Source organism: Mandrillus leucophaeus, unplaced genomic scaffold (assembly GCF_000951045.1).
Source record: "Mandrillus leucophaeus isolate KB7577 unplaced genomic scaffold, Mleu.le_1.0 Scaffold247, whole genome shotgun sequence".
Classification (NCBI taxonomy): Eukaryota; Metazoa; Chordata; class Mammalia; order Primates; family Cercopithecidae; genus Mandrillus; species Mandrillus leucophaeus.
This window is the reverse complement of record NW_012102554.1, coordinates 2,549,415-2,563,471: the sequence shown is the minus strand read 5'-3', so window position 1 is coordinate 2,563,471 and position 14,057 is coordinate 2,549,415. Positions and strand designations below refer to the sequence as shown.

At 46.5% G+C, this 14,057-nt stretch overlaps 1 protein-coding gene across 1 annotated transcript in view; it reads left to right on the top strand.

Annotated features, from left to right (window-relative positions):
- MYO1E (myosin IE) overlaps positions 1-14,057 on the top strand; it is a 172,691-nt gene that overhangs the window by 149,537 nt on the left and 9,097 nt on the right. The window contains exons 25-26 of the mRNA XM_011983206.1: positions 1,448-1,540; positions 6,087-6,288. Coding sequence (XP_011838596.1) covers positions 1,448-1,540; positions 6,087-6,288 — 295 coding nt within the window. The remainder of the gene's footprint in view (positions 1-1,447; positions 1,541-6,086; positions 6,289-14,057) is intronic.

Below are 14,057 nucleotides of genomic sequence, written 5' to 3'. Positions count from 1 at the left end.
GTCTCGGCCTCCCAAAGTGCTGGGATTACAGGCGTGAGCCACCGCGCCTGGCCCATCATATTTTTACATGTGTAGAGCCACCACTCAGGAAATGTTGGTGTATGTCTGTGTTATCCGTTAGTACTTCCAGAAAACAGCAACTTTTTGGGGGATTTCTGAAGAGACTTTTCAAGAAAAAGATGTGGACAGGGTTTAGGGAACAAAGTAGGGACCCAGGGAAAAGGAACAGCGGGAGATCATTGTTATCTGCAAACCTGAAGCAGCAGAGGGAGGAACGAGGTGAACTGAAGGTCGTATAGGCAGGAAGGAGGCACATGAAGTCCCCCTACCTCCCTCCTGACATTCTAGTCTCCTGCCAGTGCCTCCTGTTGGCCTGGCCTATAGGCCTCACCCCACTGGAAGGCAGAGGCCTGGCCGTCCACAGGACTCAGATCCCAGGGCACGGAGCCGGGCAAAGAAAGGCTGCAAATAACCAGCAGGCGGTATGTGTGCAGCGGGCCCCAGAGTGGAAACTGCCCAATAGGTGTTGGATTCTACCTTATTTGGGGTGGGGAGAGCGGCCTAGGTACTGGGAGGGAAGCGCCCAACAGGCCACATCCGTTTGCCCCTGGTCCCACGTGGTTGGTTCTCCCAGGCCCCAGAGCTACAGCTCCTCTGCTGTGTCTGCAGTGTGCACCTTGTCACCTCCCGCCCTTCTCTATTCTTCAGCTCTTCTCTTTATAAGAAATTCCCTCTGCACCCCTCTTCCAGCTGGTTTAATCCTACCTTCCTTCCTGTTCCACTCGAGACCCTATTTATTGATTTTCTCCCCCACATAGATATCTCTGCAGAGATCTCCTCTGGCTCCTCTGGCCCTGCTGTCCAGCCCTGACTGTGACCCACAGTGTGTTCCTTTGGCCCCAGCTTGTTGCTAATTCTTCGTGTCTGTGTCAAGGGTACAAGTCTGCTTCTACTCCTTGTGGTCTCTGTGTTTAGTTCAAGGACCGTAGAACACACACTCTTGCGTGAAAGGCCCTTGACATAGGCAGGCGTGCAGTCAGCGCCGGAACGGGCTTCCTGCCAACCCCGGTGACCCACAGCGTTAGTGAACCTGCTCAGCCACTTAGCGTGTAGAACATGAATGCAAATGTTAAAATGTTCCGTCTGTCTCAAAAAGTCTGCAGAAATAGAAACACCTTTGTAAGATGATCAGCCCTTCTTTAAAAGCCACGGTCTAACATTTCAAAACTGTACCTCTATAAACCTATCCTCCAGCCCCTCCCACCCAGTAGCTACCATTACATACTTCCCTCAACTGCCCCTTCTCCGCTGCAACTGTTCTCCTGCAGATCCACCTGAGAACTGGAATCCAAGCTTCTCAAAAATTTTCCATATGCAAAGAACCATGAGGATCCATAAAACCAACCAGTAGCGCTGATTTTAACTTTGTCTTGCTTGTTTATTTCAGGTCCTACCAGAAGGAACACTACCCAAACTAGAGGTTATTCCGGTGGGACTCAAAATGCCAACTACCCAATGAGAGCGGCCCCTCCTCCCCCAGGTAAGCCAGCCATGTACCATAGTCTGGGACCACTAAATCTGGACCCATAACATAAAACATGTTTGGGAAGAAACCCATTAGCACATCAATGCACACATATTAACCAGGCATGGACCATTTCAGTGCCAGATGTACAACGCAGCAGCTCTGCTGGAGACCTCACAATTCAGAAAAGTAGCAGTCAGTGAGACTGAGCCGCGCCTGAGTTCGCAATCTGGATTTCATTACTTCGAAATATTACTCCCTTAGGAAAGGCTTCTGACAGAGAGAAAGGAGTTCTTGTCCGGGACAACTAGACTGTTGTCAGCTTTTAAGACACAGGATGCTGCTTTACGGAAATAGGCGTTTGTCAGGTCTAACCACACCACCACTACCCAGCTCTGGCCAAATACCACTACAAGTAGCCCCGGCTTATCCTCGGAGGATGCATTCCGAGACCCCCACTGGGAGCTTGAAAATGCAGATATTACCAAAACCTATCTATACTTTTCCAGTTTGAGTTTTCCACAAAACCAGCAGAAATTTTTTTCCTTCTTCACAATGTTACAGATAGAAGATTCGTTGTTACTGTAGATCTTAGCAACTTCTGCATAATTTTTTATCCTCAGTAAGTTGAGAACTTACACCCTTTCACTTAAAGGAAGCGCTTAATGGCTTCTCGTTGGCATATCCAAATTGCCAGCTTCCTGGGGCCGTTATGAATAACAGGACGGCTGCTTAGTGACTGATGACGTGGTAGGGGACACAGCATGGATAGGCTGGGCAAAGGGACGATTCGCGCCCTGGCGGGACAGAGCGAGATGGCACATAACCTAAACCTTAGGAATTGTTCATTTCTGGAACTTCCGTTTAATATTTCCAGGCCACAGTTGACCATGGGTAACTGAAACAGTAGAAAGCAAAATCATGGATAAGGAGGGGAGGGGGCCACTGCACAGTATTTTGTAAGTTACAGCAGCTTAATGACTGAATAGAAGAAATTTGTTTTCTATTTATTTTCTGAGATGAGGATTCAGGAGGCCTGTTCGAAAAAACAAAGTAATATCTGAGAGCATTACAAAATTGTTATAAATTATTATAACAATTACGCTTATATTTCATGTTTATCTCTTCTTTTTTGGGGATGGGGTCTCAGTTGCCCAACTGGAGTGCAGTGGCACGATCATAGCTCACTGCAGCCTCAACCTCCCTGGATCAAGCAATCCTCCCACCTCAGCCTGTTGAGTAGCTGGGACTACAGGCACGCACCACCATACCTGGCTCATTTTTTTACTCTTTGTAGACATGGAGTCTCACTGTGTTGCCCAGGCTGGTCTTGAACTCCTAGGTTCAAACAATCCTCCCACCTTGGCCTCCCAAAGTGTTGGGATTAAAAGTGTGAGCCACTGTACCTGGCCTCTCATTTTGAATAATAAAAATAAAACTGACAGATTCATACACTCTAAACCTGAATCTTAGACTTTCTGCCTCTGTGTAGTGTTTGCAGAACACTTGCAAAAATACATAACATCTTTTAATGTTTTTCCATTGCTCACAAAATTCAGTTCATAAAAAACTGTTCCCAGAGTGTTTGGTATTAAGCAGTTTAGGATTCTAAGTCTGATAGGGTCATTTTGAGACTATTTGATTCCAGTCTTCCCAGCCAAGAGAATTCTATTTGTACCAATGTCTTAGATAAGGAGTAAAAAGCATTTCTTGAGGCTAGTTGCAGTGGCTCACGCCTGTAATCCCAACACTTTGGGAGACCAAGGCAGGAGACTTGCTTGAGATCAGAAGTTTGAGCCCCGCCTGGGCAACGTAGCAAAACCCCATCTCTATAAAAATGTTCGGAAGAATTAGCTGCAGCTGGGTGCAGTGGTTCAAACCTATAATCCCAGCACTTTGGGAGACCGAGGCGAGCAGATCACTTGAGGCCAGGAGTTTGAGACCAGCCTGGCCAACATGACAAAACCCTGTCTCTACTAAAAATACAAAAATTAGCCAGGCATGGTGGCGCACACCTGTAATCCCAGCTACTGGGAGGCTGAGGCACGAGAATTGCTTGAACCCAGGAAGTGGAGATTGCAGTGAGCTGAGATCACCCCCACTGCACTCTAGCCTGGGTGACAGAGCAACACTCTGTCTCAAAAATAAATAAACGTAAAAGAAAAAATAAAAATTAGCTGGACATAGTGGCACATGCCTGGAATCCCAGCTACTCAGGAGGCTGAAGTGGGGGGCTGAGGTGGCTATGATCATGCCACTGCATTCCAGCCTAAGTAACAGAGTGAGACCCTGTCTCAAGATTAGCTGGGCATGGTGGCATGCACCAGTGATTCCAGTTACTCTCAAAGCTGAGGCATGAACATCATTTGAGCCTGGGAGGCAGAGGTTGCTGTGATCTGAGATCGCACTACTGTACTCCAGCCTGGGTGACTGAGTGAGACTCTGTCTCCCTCCCCATCCAGCACCCTGCCCCCCCACCCCCGGCCAAAAAAAGAAGACATTTCTTTAGTCTCTGGAATCTCACCTTTGCATGCTAAAGTATGGACACTGGGGCCCAGCAGTGAGAAACTGATCCTCGTCTCTTTCGGAGTCCCTGTCCTGCCTTGACCCGGCTCTGTCTCCTCCTTTCTTCTTTGAAGAAAATCCAAGCACAGAGGAACTTAAGAGAAGCCCTGTAGTACCATATTACTGTGTGTGCACTGGTTCCAGTGGAGAATTCTGGCCAAGTCCACCTGGAACGCTCACTGGCCTCAGCTAGGTTGGCCAAAGCAGCCTCAGATCCAATCAGGCCACAGAGTTTCCGACCTTGAGCAGCGCTCCCCAACTAAGTGCCAGTTCTTTCATCAATCGAATGAGACAATGGGACCTGGATCCATTCAACCAGTGCTTCTCAAACTGTCTGTGGTGGAAGACCAGGGGTTTTCGAGGGGTTTAAAAAAATGTCCAGTCCCTCACAAACCATACATTTGTATGATATAATAAAAATGAATTAGTAGAAGAAGAATTTTCAAAGCATATAAAATATAAGCCAAAATTTCTTATTATAAGATGCAACCGGCATGAAATAGATCTGTCAAACTGCCATGAACGTTTCTAAATGCTTACTCTTAACTTCTGATCTTATCGTGGACAAGGGGATCTCGAGCAGCATGTGGGGCGGCCCCTGTGGGGATCCCACTTTTATCATGGGCCATGTGACATCCCAAGGGCATGTCACACACTTAAGATGCCCCTCTTCTTTCATCGGGACCCTAAGCAGCAAGTGGGGTCCTTCTACCCTCCTCCACCCCAGACCCTGTGGGAGCCCATTCAGCTCTCACTCACTGAGGGAATGGGGTAAGGTGAAGGGCAGCTGTTTGCTCCAAATGTCTAGTTCTGATCTGGTCTGGTGGCCTGTGGGAGGAAATTGCTAGAGACATGGCTGGATGAGGAGCCACCCTCTTGAAAGCTCCACCCTGAGAAAACCGGGGTTCAAAGTAAGAATTCCAGCTATTATTACTGGGCAGGAAGAACCCTATTTCTGCAATAATAAGGATATAGAGAAAATGCATGTCGGAGCTGGAAGCCACCAAGCAAATTCTGGACCTATCTCGTGGTTCTTTCGTGAAGAACTGAGACTATGAAACATCAGCTCTCTTGCTCACGATCAGTGTAGCTATCAGAGGCAGAGCTGGAACTGAACCCCTGGTCCTTCTCTAAGGGTCATCCCACTGGTACCAAAGAGTTCTCTTCATTTGGTTGGAAGAGGTTTTTGGGTGGGGTTCACCACAGTGGGCCTTGAAGAGTCTAGTTCTCTTTCTCCACTCAGCCCAGATCTGTCAGTGGGAGAATGAATAAGGGCCTCTTCATACGTAGCATGGAATGCTAATGCCCGAGTCAGCCAAGACGCATGGTTTGGAGCCTGTCACCCTAACCCATTACTTATTGGCTAATGTGATTTTAACTAGACATCGCTGTTTGGCTGAGAGAGCTTGCTGCATCCGGACTGAGCCAACTGGGTGGCCACTTTTCCCTTGCCTGTGTAGCGCACCCCGTCTGCCTCACACAGCAGGCCCCTGCAGTGGATGCCCAAGACTGACCCCTTGAAAATGGATGTCCAGCTGTTTAAACAGCTGCCTGCCAACCCTCTTGAGTCATAACCTCATAATTTTTCTGAGGCCCAAGAAGGTGTCTCCCAGCCAGCTGTAAGCTTACCTTTCCTTACTGTGGGCTTTGAACCCCAGGAAATCTGGGGATTCTGTTGTCACCAAGCATGTGCTGAGTGTCCGCTGTGTTCCGGGCACATCCCGGGAAGTTGACCATGCATTGTTGGACGTGTTAAATACATACAATTTTATTTGTCAGTTATACCTCAGTAAAGCCTGGGAATGGGGAGAACAGAGAATCAGCTCTCATTCTCACAATGTGTTAGCAGTGATGCCTTCCATTTTTTTCAAATGGGGAAATTGAGACTCAGAAGTTAAGTAAGCTGCCCTTGTAGTACGTGGAAGAAATGTGGAGAGACATTTGGCAAAGGATCCAAAAATGTAAGCCTTATTTCCTCCTCTCTTTCTTTCTCTAGGATACCATCAGAACGGAGTCATCAGAAACCAGTTCGTGCCACATCCCGATGCTCCTGGAAGCCAGAGGGCCAGTCAGAAAAGCCTGTACACCTCCATGGCCCGCCCGCCCTTGCCACAGCAGCAGTCTACTGGTTCAGACCGAGTGTCACAGGCGCCAGAGAGCCTGGATTTCCTCAAGGTCCCGGACCAGGGAGCTGCAGGGTAAGATTCTCACATCCCATGGACGAAGTTGGCAAGCTCCATCTCCATCATTCAGAACAAGGGTTCAGAGGTTCCTGGGGGCTGTCAGTACAGGATTCTAAAGTTCAGTTTTCCACCTCAGTGCTGTATTCCGGGAGCCAAGGCTGTGGGGCTGTGGCTGGTATTTCTAAAGGTCCAGCCACATTAATAGCAGACAGCTCATTTCATTCTCCAGAGAAGGCTTAGCTTGGAAACATCAGAAGATGGGTGCCCTTTGGCCCCAGACACAGTTACTCTGCGACCTCTTTGTTTTTTCTTGCATGGTTGAGGAATAAGGGAGCTTTTGATTTGTGTCTGTGCCTGCAGTTGCATAAATACAACAGCTTTAAGAGTCTTCAGCAACATTAAGAATAACATCCCAGTGTTCTATATGGTGTTTGTTGAAGAATATGAGTTTTTGTGGCTTTAGAGTGACAGCCTCTCTGCCTTTCTAGAATATAAATAAAGAGTGGTGAAGAGAACCCAGGCTTTTTAGCCGGAGGAAGTGAAGATGCCTGAAGCTCTGTGTAGATATTAGAAGAGCTCTCAGTTTTAAAAGGGGGTTAAGACATGTCCTGTGGAGTCACAGGGATGGAACTAGCGCCAGCTGAAAACCAGTTAGTGAACTCGGCCAGGAGGTAGATTTTGGCTCCAGTAAAGGAAGAACGTTGTAGCAACCCAAATATGAGTTGCCCTCGCATGTAAAGAGCATTTTGTCCCTGGGAACATCCAGGCACCGGCTGGATGGCGATCACCAGGCAGGAGTGTTCAGAGTAGTGTTGTCAAATGTCAGATAAGGGGAAGAGAGGTCTCTCTAACACTGGACCTGCTGCTGACCCTCTAGTTTCCTTGTCTAAGCACTAATGTAATGCCATCAAGCTTGCAGGGTCATCGGGAGGACTAGAAATAATATACATAAAATCTCTAGCATGGTACTTGGCTGGCAGGAGTCTACTCACATAACGCTAGCTTGAGGGTGGTGATGACGGTGACAGAGTGATGATGATGAGGACCCCTGTCGCTTCATGGAGGATGAACTAGAGACTTGTAAGGAATCTTCCAGCTCTGCACGACTCTCCGTGGTGGAGTGGCTCTGTCTGCTAAAGCCAGTAGCGGCCTGCTCCCGCCCACTCTCTCTTCTCTTCCCCTCTCTCAGGCCCACTTCCATTTTCCACTCTCTCCTGTCTCTAGCACCATGGAGAAGTTTCAAATGAGGATCAGGAGGTCTGAATGCAAAACAGAGCCGTGCAGGAAGAGAAGCAGCAGCTCCTTCCTCTGAGCGGGGCAGCCATCCAGCCACCTTTTTGTTTGTGGTTGGTTGCTTTGTTTTTTGAGACAGGGTCTCGCTCTGTTGCCCAGGCTGCAGTGCAGTGGCACAATCTTGGCTCACTGCAGCCTCCTCCTCCCAGGTTCAAGTGATTCTCCTGCCTCAGCCTCCTGAGTAGCTGGGATTATAGGTACCCAGCACCACGCCCAACTAATTTTTTTTTTCTTTTTTTGATACGGAGTCTCCCTCTGTTGCCAGGCTGGAGTGCAGTGGCATGATCTCGGCTCACTGCAGTCTCCGCCTCCCGGGTTCATGCGATTCCCCTGCCTCAGCCTCCCAAGTAGCCAGGACTACAGGCACGTGCCACCACACCCACCTAATTATTTTATTTTATTTTTTGTATTTTAGTAGAGACAGGGTTTCACTGTGTTGGCCAGACTAGTCTCGAACTCCTGACCTCAAGTAATCCACCCACCTCGGCCTTCTAAAGTGCTGGGATTACAGGCATGAGCCACCGTGCCTGGCCGCATTAACCTTTATGCCCTATTTGCCCTATTATTTGATGTTTTTCCTGCCTTAGCAGCTTCCTTCTAAAGACCACAGAGCTTTTAGGAACTTTACCATGTTCTCTCCTAGCGTTCCTTTTCCCCTGGCAAGTCTTACCTCACTTCATTTGGGCTACAAATACGAAAGCACCTTAGCTGTTTTTTTTGTTTGTTTGTTTTGTTTTGTTTTTGAGACAGTGTCTTATTCTGTTGCCAGGCTGCAGTGCAGTGCTGCGATCTCGGCTCACTGAAACCTCCATGTCCTGAATTCAAGTGACTGTCCTGCCTCAGCCTCCTGAGTAGCTGGGACTACAGGCGCCCGCCACCACACCCAGCTAATTTTTTTGTATTTTTTGTTGAGACAGGGTTTCACCATGTTGGCCAGGATGGTCTCGATCTCTTGACCTCATGATCTGCCTGCCTTGTCCTCCCAAAGTAGCTGGGATTACAGGCGTGAGCCACAGCGCCCAGCTTAAAGCACCTTAGTTTTATCACACAGACGGCCATCAGTAGAGTGGATGCCACCCTTATATAGACCTCTCCCTGCGCGCGTGTGTGTGTGTGTCTCCCTCTCCTCTTCCCTTCCACTACCCCCCACTCTTGGGTAAGTAGCTATATCCTAGCAGTTGTCATGACCATGGTTTACCTAATTGGCTTGGTCTAAACCAGTAGTTCTCAAACTCTAGTGTGCACTAGAATCACCTGGAAAGCTTGCTGGCCCACTTCCCGAGTTTCTGATTCTGTAGGTCTGCGGTAGGACCTATGAATTTGCATTTCTACCATGTTCCCAGGTGATACTCTGATCCAGGGACCACATTTTGAAAACCATTAGTCTGAAGGCACCTGTGGTCTGATTGATAAAGCCAGGGAAGCCTCCATGTGAAGGTGAATTGCAAGGGTGCTGTTAGGCTCACAGGATTTTCGATCTCTAACCCAGACCTACACCTTTCAGGTGGGTGAGCATCACTAAGTCACCCCCCTAGGCCCAGTTTGATCCCTCAAAGTAGGCAGGGTATTAAAAGCAGTCAACAGAATGCACCAAACCTCTCAGCTCTGTCTGCTAGCTGCCTACTTACTTTGGTTTTGGCAAGCAAAACCATCTTTCCAGCCTACTTTGCAAGTTGCAGACTTGCACATCAGCCAGCTGGGAGCATCTGTCAGCCAAAAGTAGGCAATTTAGGAACACTGTGTCTTAACCAAGGCTGCTCCCTTCCAGCCCTCTGCCATGTGGTTCCCTATTTAAGTCTTATCGCACCCTTTGCCGCCTTCAGGCCTAAAGACTGGGTACACGTGGTGCTGTCTTGGAGGCTGGCCATGAGGCCGGAAGGAGAGGACACCTTCACACCTGTCTACTAGGCAGTAAGATTTCCTTGTATGTAAAACACGATTAGTAGGCACACTGTGTCTTAGCCAGCCTCCTCTTTGTAACCTTAAATCTGCTGTGCAAACGTTCCTTACAAAATAGTACCTTGGGCAAAGGGCTGAACCTTTTCTTAGTATTTATTTTCTAAAACACATAAAGGTGAAAATTAAAAGTGTCTAATGTGGCCAGAGACTTTGGATGTGGCATTTTATGGATCCCCATGGTTACCTAAATTTAACAGCTTCTTCATGTTTGCCATAAAAACCTGAATTGCATTTATCCCACAGGAGGCTGTTGAAGCATGCAGGGAATTTTAGGATCCCAAGTTTGTACTTTTTCCATAAATATGAAAATTCCTATATACATCAAAGTTCTAAACAGTAACCTTGACTTTAAGCAATCTGTAAAAGGAGGATTACTGTGGTCTTTCTTCCCCGGCTCTCACATTCTGGGTTTCTCTTTCCTTCCTCTCTCATCCCTCAGTGCACTTTTTCTGTAATTTATTTTGGATCATGTAATATGGATAAAATCAAATGATGTAATTAGCACCTCACGTTAATTCAGGCAAGTCTTTATCAGTTTATTTTAGGTTCAATCAGTTGTTTTGAAGAGAGCATGAAGATTTCACTAAATTAATTACCATCCCAACTGGATTCTTTACCCTTGCATTGCAGTATTTGTGCACATGGTAGCTATCATTATCATTCTCCTGGAAACACTGAGAGATCTGCAGTGGGAATCAGGATCTTGCCATCGATTAGTATAGCTTTTGAAAAGTCTAACTCAGGTCAAAGATCTTTCCTGATTCTCAAGGAAAGAGAAGAGGTTAGGCAAGAGTCTTATAAACAGTTCATCCAGGCCGGGCGCGGTGGCTCACGCCTGTAATCCAGCACTTTCGAAGGCCAAGGTGGACGAAACACGAGGTCAGGAGATTGAGACCATCCTGGTTAACATGGTGAAACCCCATCTCTACTAAAAATACAAAAAATTAGCCAGGCATGGTGGCGGGCGCCTGTAGTCCCAGCTACTCGGGAGGCTGAGGCAGGAGAATGGCATGAAACTGGGAAGCGGAGCTTGCAGTGAGCCGAGATTGCACCACTGCACTCCAGCTTGGGCCACAGAGCGAGACTCCATCTCAAAAAAATACACAAAACAGTTCATCCATCCACCTTTGCTCTGATCTCACTATCCAGTGTGTGTCGTAATTTTCCCTCCTATAACTGAAATGTACATAATCTATCTGCAGTTCATTCTTGGAAGCATTAAAACCCAGACTGGAAATGTCTGTTAACCTTTTTAATCCTGTGGTCCATTTTGTGGGAGGACAACTTCAGGAAATTTCAAGATACTCCAGAGATTAATCCAACTAGAAGTTGGAAAAACAGAAAAATCTTGCAGGTGCTCAGTGGTGGGGCTTCTGGGCATGCCACAAAGGAGGGGCCAACAGAAATAGTTAAATGCTGCCTCTGTGTCTCTTGTCAAGATCCTCCCAATGGAGTCATATTTTCAAGGGGCTTAAAATTTCCATCAAGTGTCCAACAGCAATATTTCTCAACCCATAATCTATGGGAGCAGCAGCCATATCCTGGCCCGGGCAGGCATGGTGCTGAGGAATTCCTGGCATCCATTTCCACATTTCCAGTAATGTTTATAGATTCAACCTTTTGGAATACAGTATATTTTTAAGAGCCAGTGGAATAAAATGCCATTATTTTCCTTCTTGGAATTTCAAGACATACATTTCACATCTGCAGAACAAAGAGGTGATATTTGAAAGCTTAATCCCAGCTCAGCTTGATAGACTAGGCACACCCACCCAGGAGGTATGGGAGCTACACAGAAATTCACAGAAGGTGGCATTTAGAGTGCAGAGAGCACAAGATTTGCAGCTATAAGAGCAGGATGTGAGTCCTGGTTTGTCCATTCATTCCTTTTTCTTTTATTCACCAATATTTACTGAGCCATGTGCCTTCTATGTCCTACCCCAGGCTTGTCACTTAATCTTTCTACTCCTTGGTGTCTTCACCTGTACAATAGGGATACTAATAATATAATAATTTTGAAAACCCACTCCTCAGAGTTTTCTTGAAGGTTAAGTAAGGGCTTTGTGTGCTATAAAGCACAGTGCTATTTGAAAGTTATTTTGTATTTGTCTCATTACTGTTATTCATTGGTTGGTCTCACAAGGAAATTTTAATGCTCTACCAGGGTTGAAAGGTGACATTCCCTGGCCCAGTGGCTTTATTCTCAAGAACTCAAATCTCTGGCCTGCCTAGAGCTGTGGATTCCATGAAGGTCTACACTTCAGGCATTGCTGGCTTTAATGCAGGGAATGGACAGCCTAGGGAAGCCAAAACAAGGAGACTAGACAGGGAGATGCCCGCCCCCAACACACACACACCCTTGGCAGCTGTGCCTGTTCTCCATGGGCACAGAGCATCAGCGGCACACAGTTCTGCAGTAACGGTAACAGACAGTAGACATTAGAGCCTCATTTGGACGATTTGAAGAAGGAAAGTCACAAACTCCTTCCGGCTCTGCACTATTCCACAGTCTCTCTCTCTCTCTCTCTCTCTCTCTCTTTTTTTTTTTTTTTTTTGACAGAGTCTCACTCTGTCACTGAGGCTGGAGTGCAATGGTGCGATCCTGGCTCACTGCAGCTCAACATCTGCCTCCCACGTCCAAGTGATTCACATGCCTCAACCTCCCAAGTAACTGGGATTACAGGCATGAGCCACCACGCCTGGCTAATTTTTAGTAGGGACAGGGTTTTGCCATGTTGGCCAGGCTGGTCTCGAACTCCTGGCCTCTACAGTCTCTTTCTAACTAAACATCTATCTCAGCTGCAGTCATCATAACAATGAACATCCCATGGAAAGGATGGACATTGCCAGGGCAGAGGGAATTAACTAGCCCTCAGTTGAGTTTTGATGTCATTTGGGGTTTTGTTTCCTTGTGGACTTTTGGCACCTTGTGAGATTCGGCAGCCATCCGTGAGGACTCAAATGTCAGCTGACATCCTAATGTCTTGGGGCAAATAGATCAGTTGTTTCTTCTCTGGTCAGTAATACAGGACTCTTGCAGTGCAAGTTTTCACAAAGCAAACTGGATGTAGTGTGCTTAATTCATCAGGAAATGTTATTTGCTTCTGGGTTATAATGTGATTGCCCTACTCAGAAGAAAGAACCTGGTGCAAAAAGAAGTTGCTGTAGGTCAGCTTTTTCGTGTAGTTATGTTAATTGGTAATAGACACATAAAGTGATGTGTACAAATTACCCTAAAATAAGAAAACTAAATTGCATTGTACAAAATTACATATAATGAAACACTGGATTTGCTGAGTAATATATAATTTTTTAACCATATACTAACATGTATATTATATATATAAACAATATATATTATATATAATGAGCCTTTATTGTTGAAATGTCAAAAGGAAAAATAACTTATTGTTGAGTCTGAAATCTTGCTGCAACTCCCCGTTATCTAGCTGGGCACAGTGGCTCATGCCGTTAATCCCAGCACTTCGAGAGGCCAAGGCAGGAGGATCACTTGAGGTCAGGAGTTCGAGACCAGGCTGACCAACATGTGAAACCCTGTCTCTACTAAAAATACAGAAATTAGCCGGGCATGGTGGCAGGTGCCTGTAATCCCAGCTACTTGGGAGACTGAGGCATGATAATCACTTGAACCCGGGAGGCAGAGGCTGCAGCGAGCTGAGATCATTCCACTGCACTCCAGCCAGGTGACAGAGTGAGGCTCTGTCTCAAAAAAAAAAAAAAATTATCTCAATGAAATAATTACTTTTATAACACAATTTTCAGTTCTGTGATGTTTATTAGAAATACAAATACTGTATCACAAAGTACCAGAACTACCAAAATTATCTAAATTCTACATAGCCATTATAAAACAAATGGGGGTAAATGGCTGTAGTCCCAGCACTCAGATGGTTAAAGCAGGAGGATGGCCCAAGTCCAGGGGTTCAAGAGTGCAGTGAGGTATGATCATGTCACTGTACCCCAGCCTGGGCATCATTGCAAGACCTTGTTTCTAAAAATACTAACAATAAGGAAATAATGAAACAAAAGTTGGCAAGGCATTTTTAGACATGAGCGAGCCTGTTTTGTTGTGAGGGCAGCATGAGGATGGTAGGATGGTAGTGTTCTGGTAAACAGTGGGCACTCCAGCGAGGAAAAGGCCTGAACTGTAACATTTACCAGTTTCTCGGGTAAAATTCTCTCCCCATGGCCAATTTCAAGCTACCAGTGTGACTACTACTGAGTGCGGAGTTGGGAAAAGATGGGCAGTCTCACACCATTGTATAGTATTTCTACCACACATCAGCAATAGACTTTAATAACTTCAAATGCGTAGATAGAAGGAAAACAAGTAGACCAGGAGTGGTGGCTCACGCCTGTAATCCTAGCACTTTGGGAGGCCAAGGTGGGTGGATCACTTGAGGCCAGGAGTTTGAGACCAGCCTGGTCAACATGGTGAAACCCCGTTTCTACTAAAAATACAAAAATAAAAATAAAAATTAGCCGGGCTTCTTGGCACATGCTCGTAATCC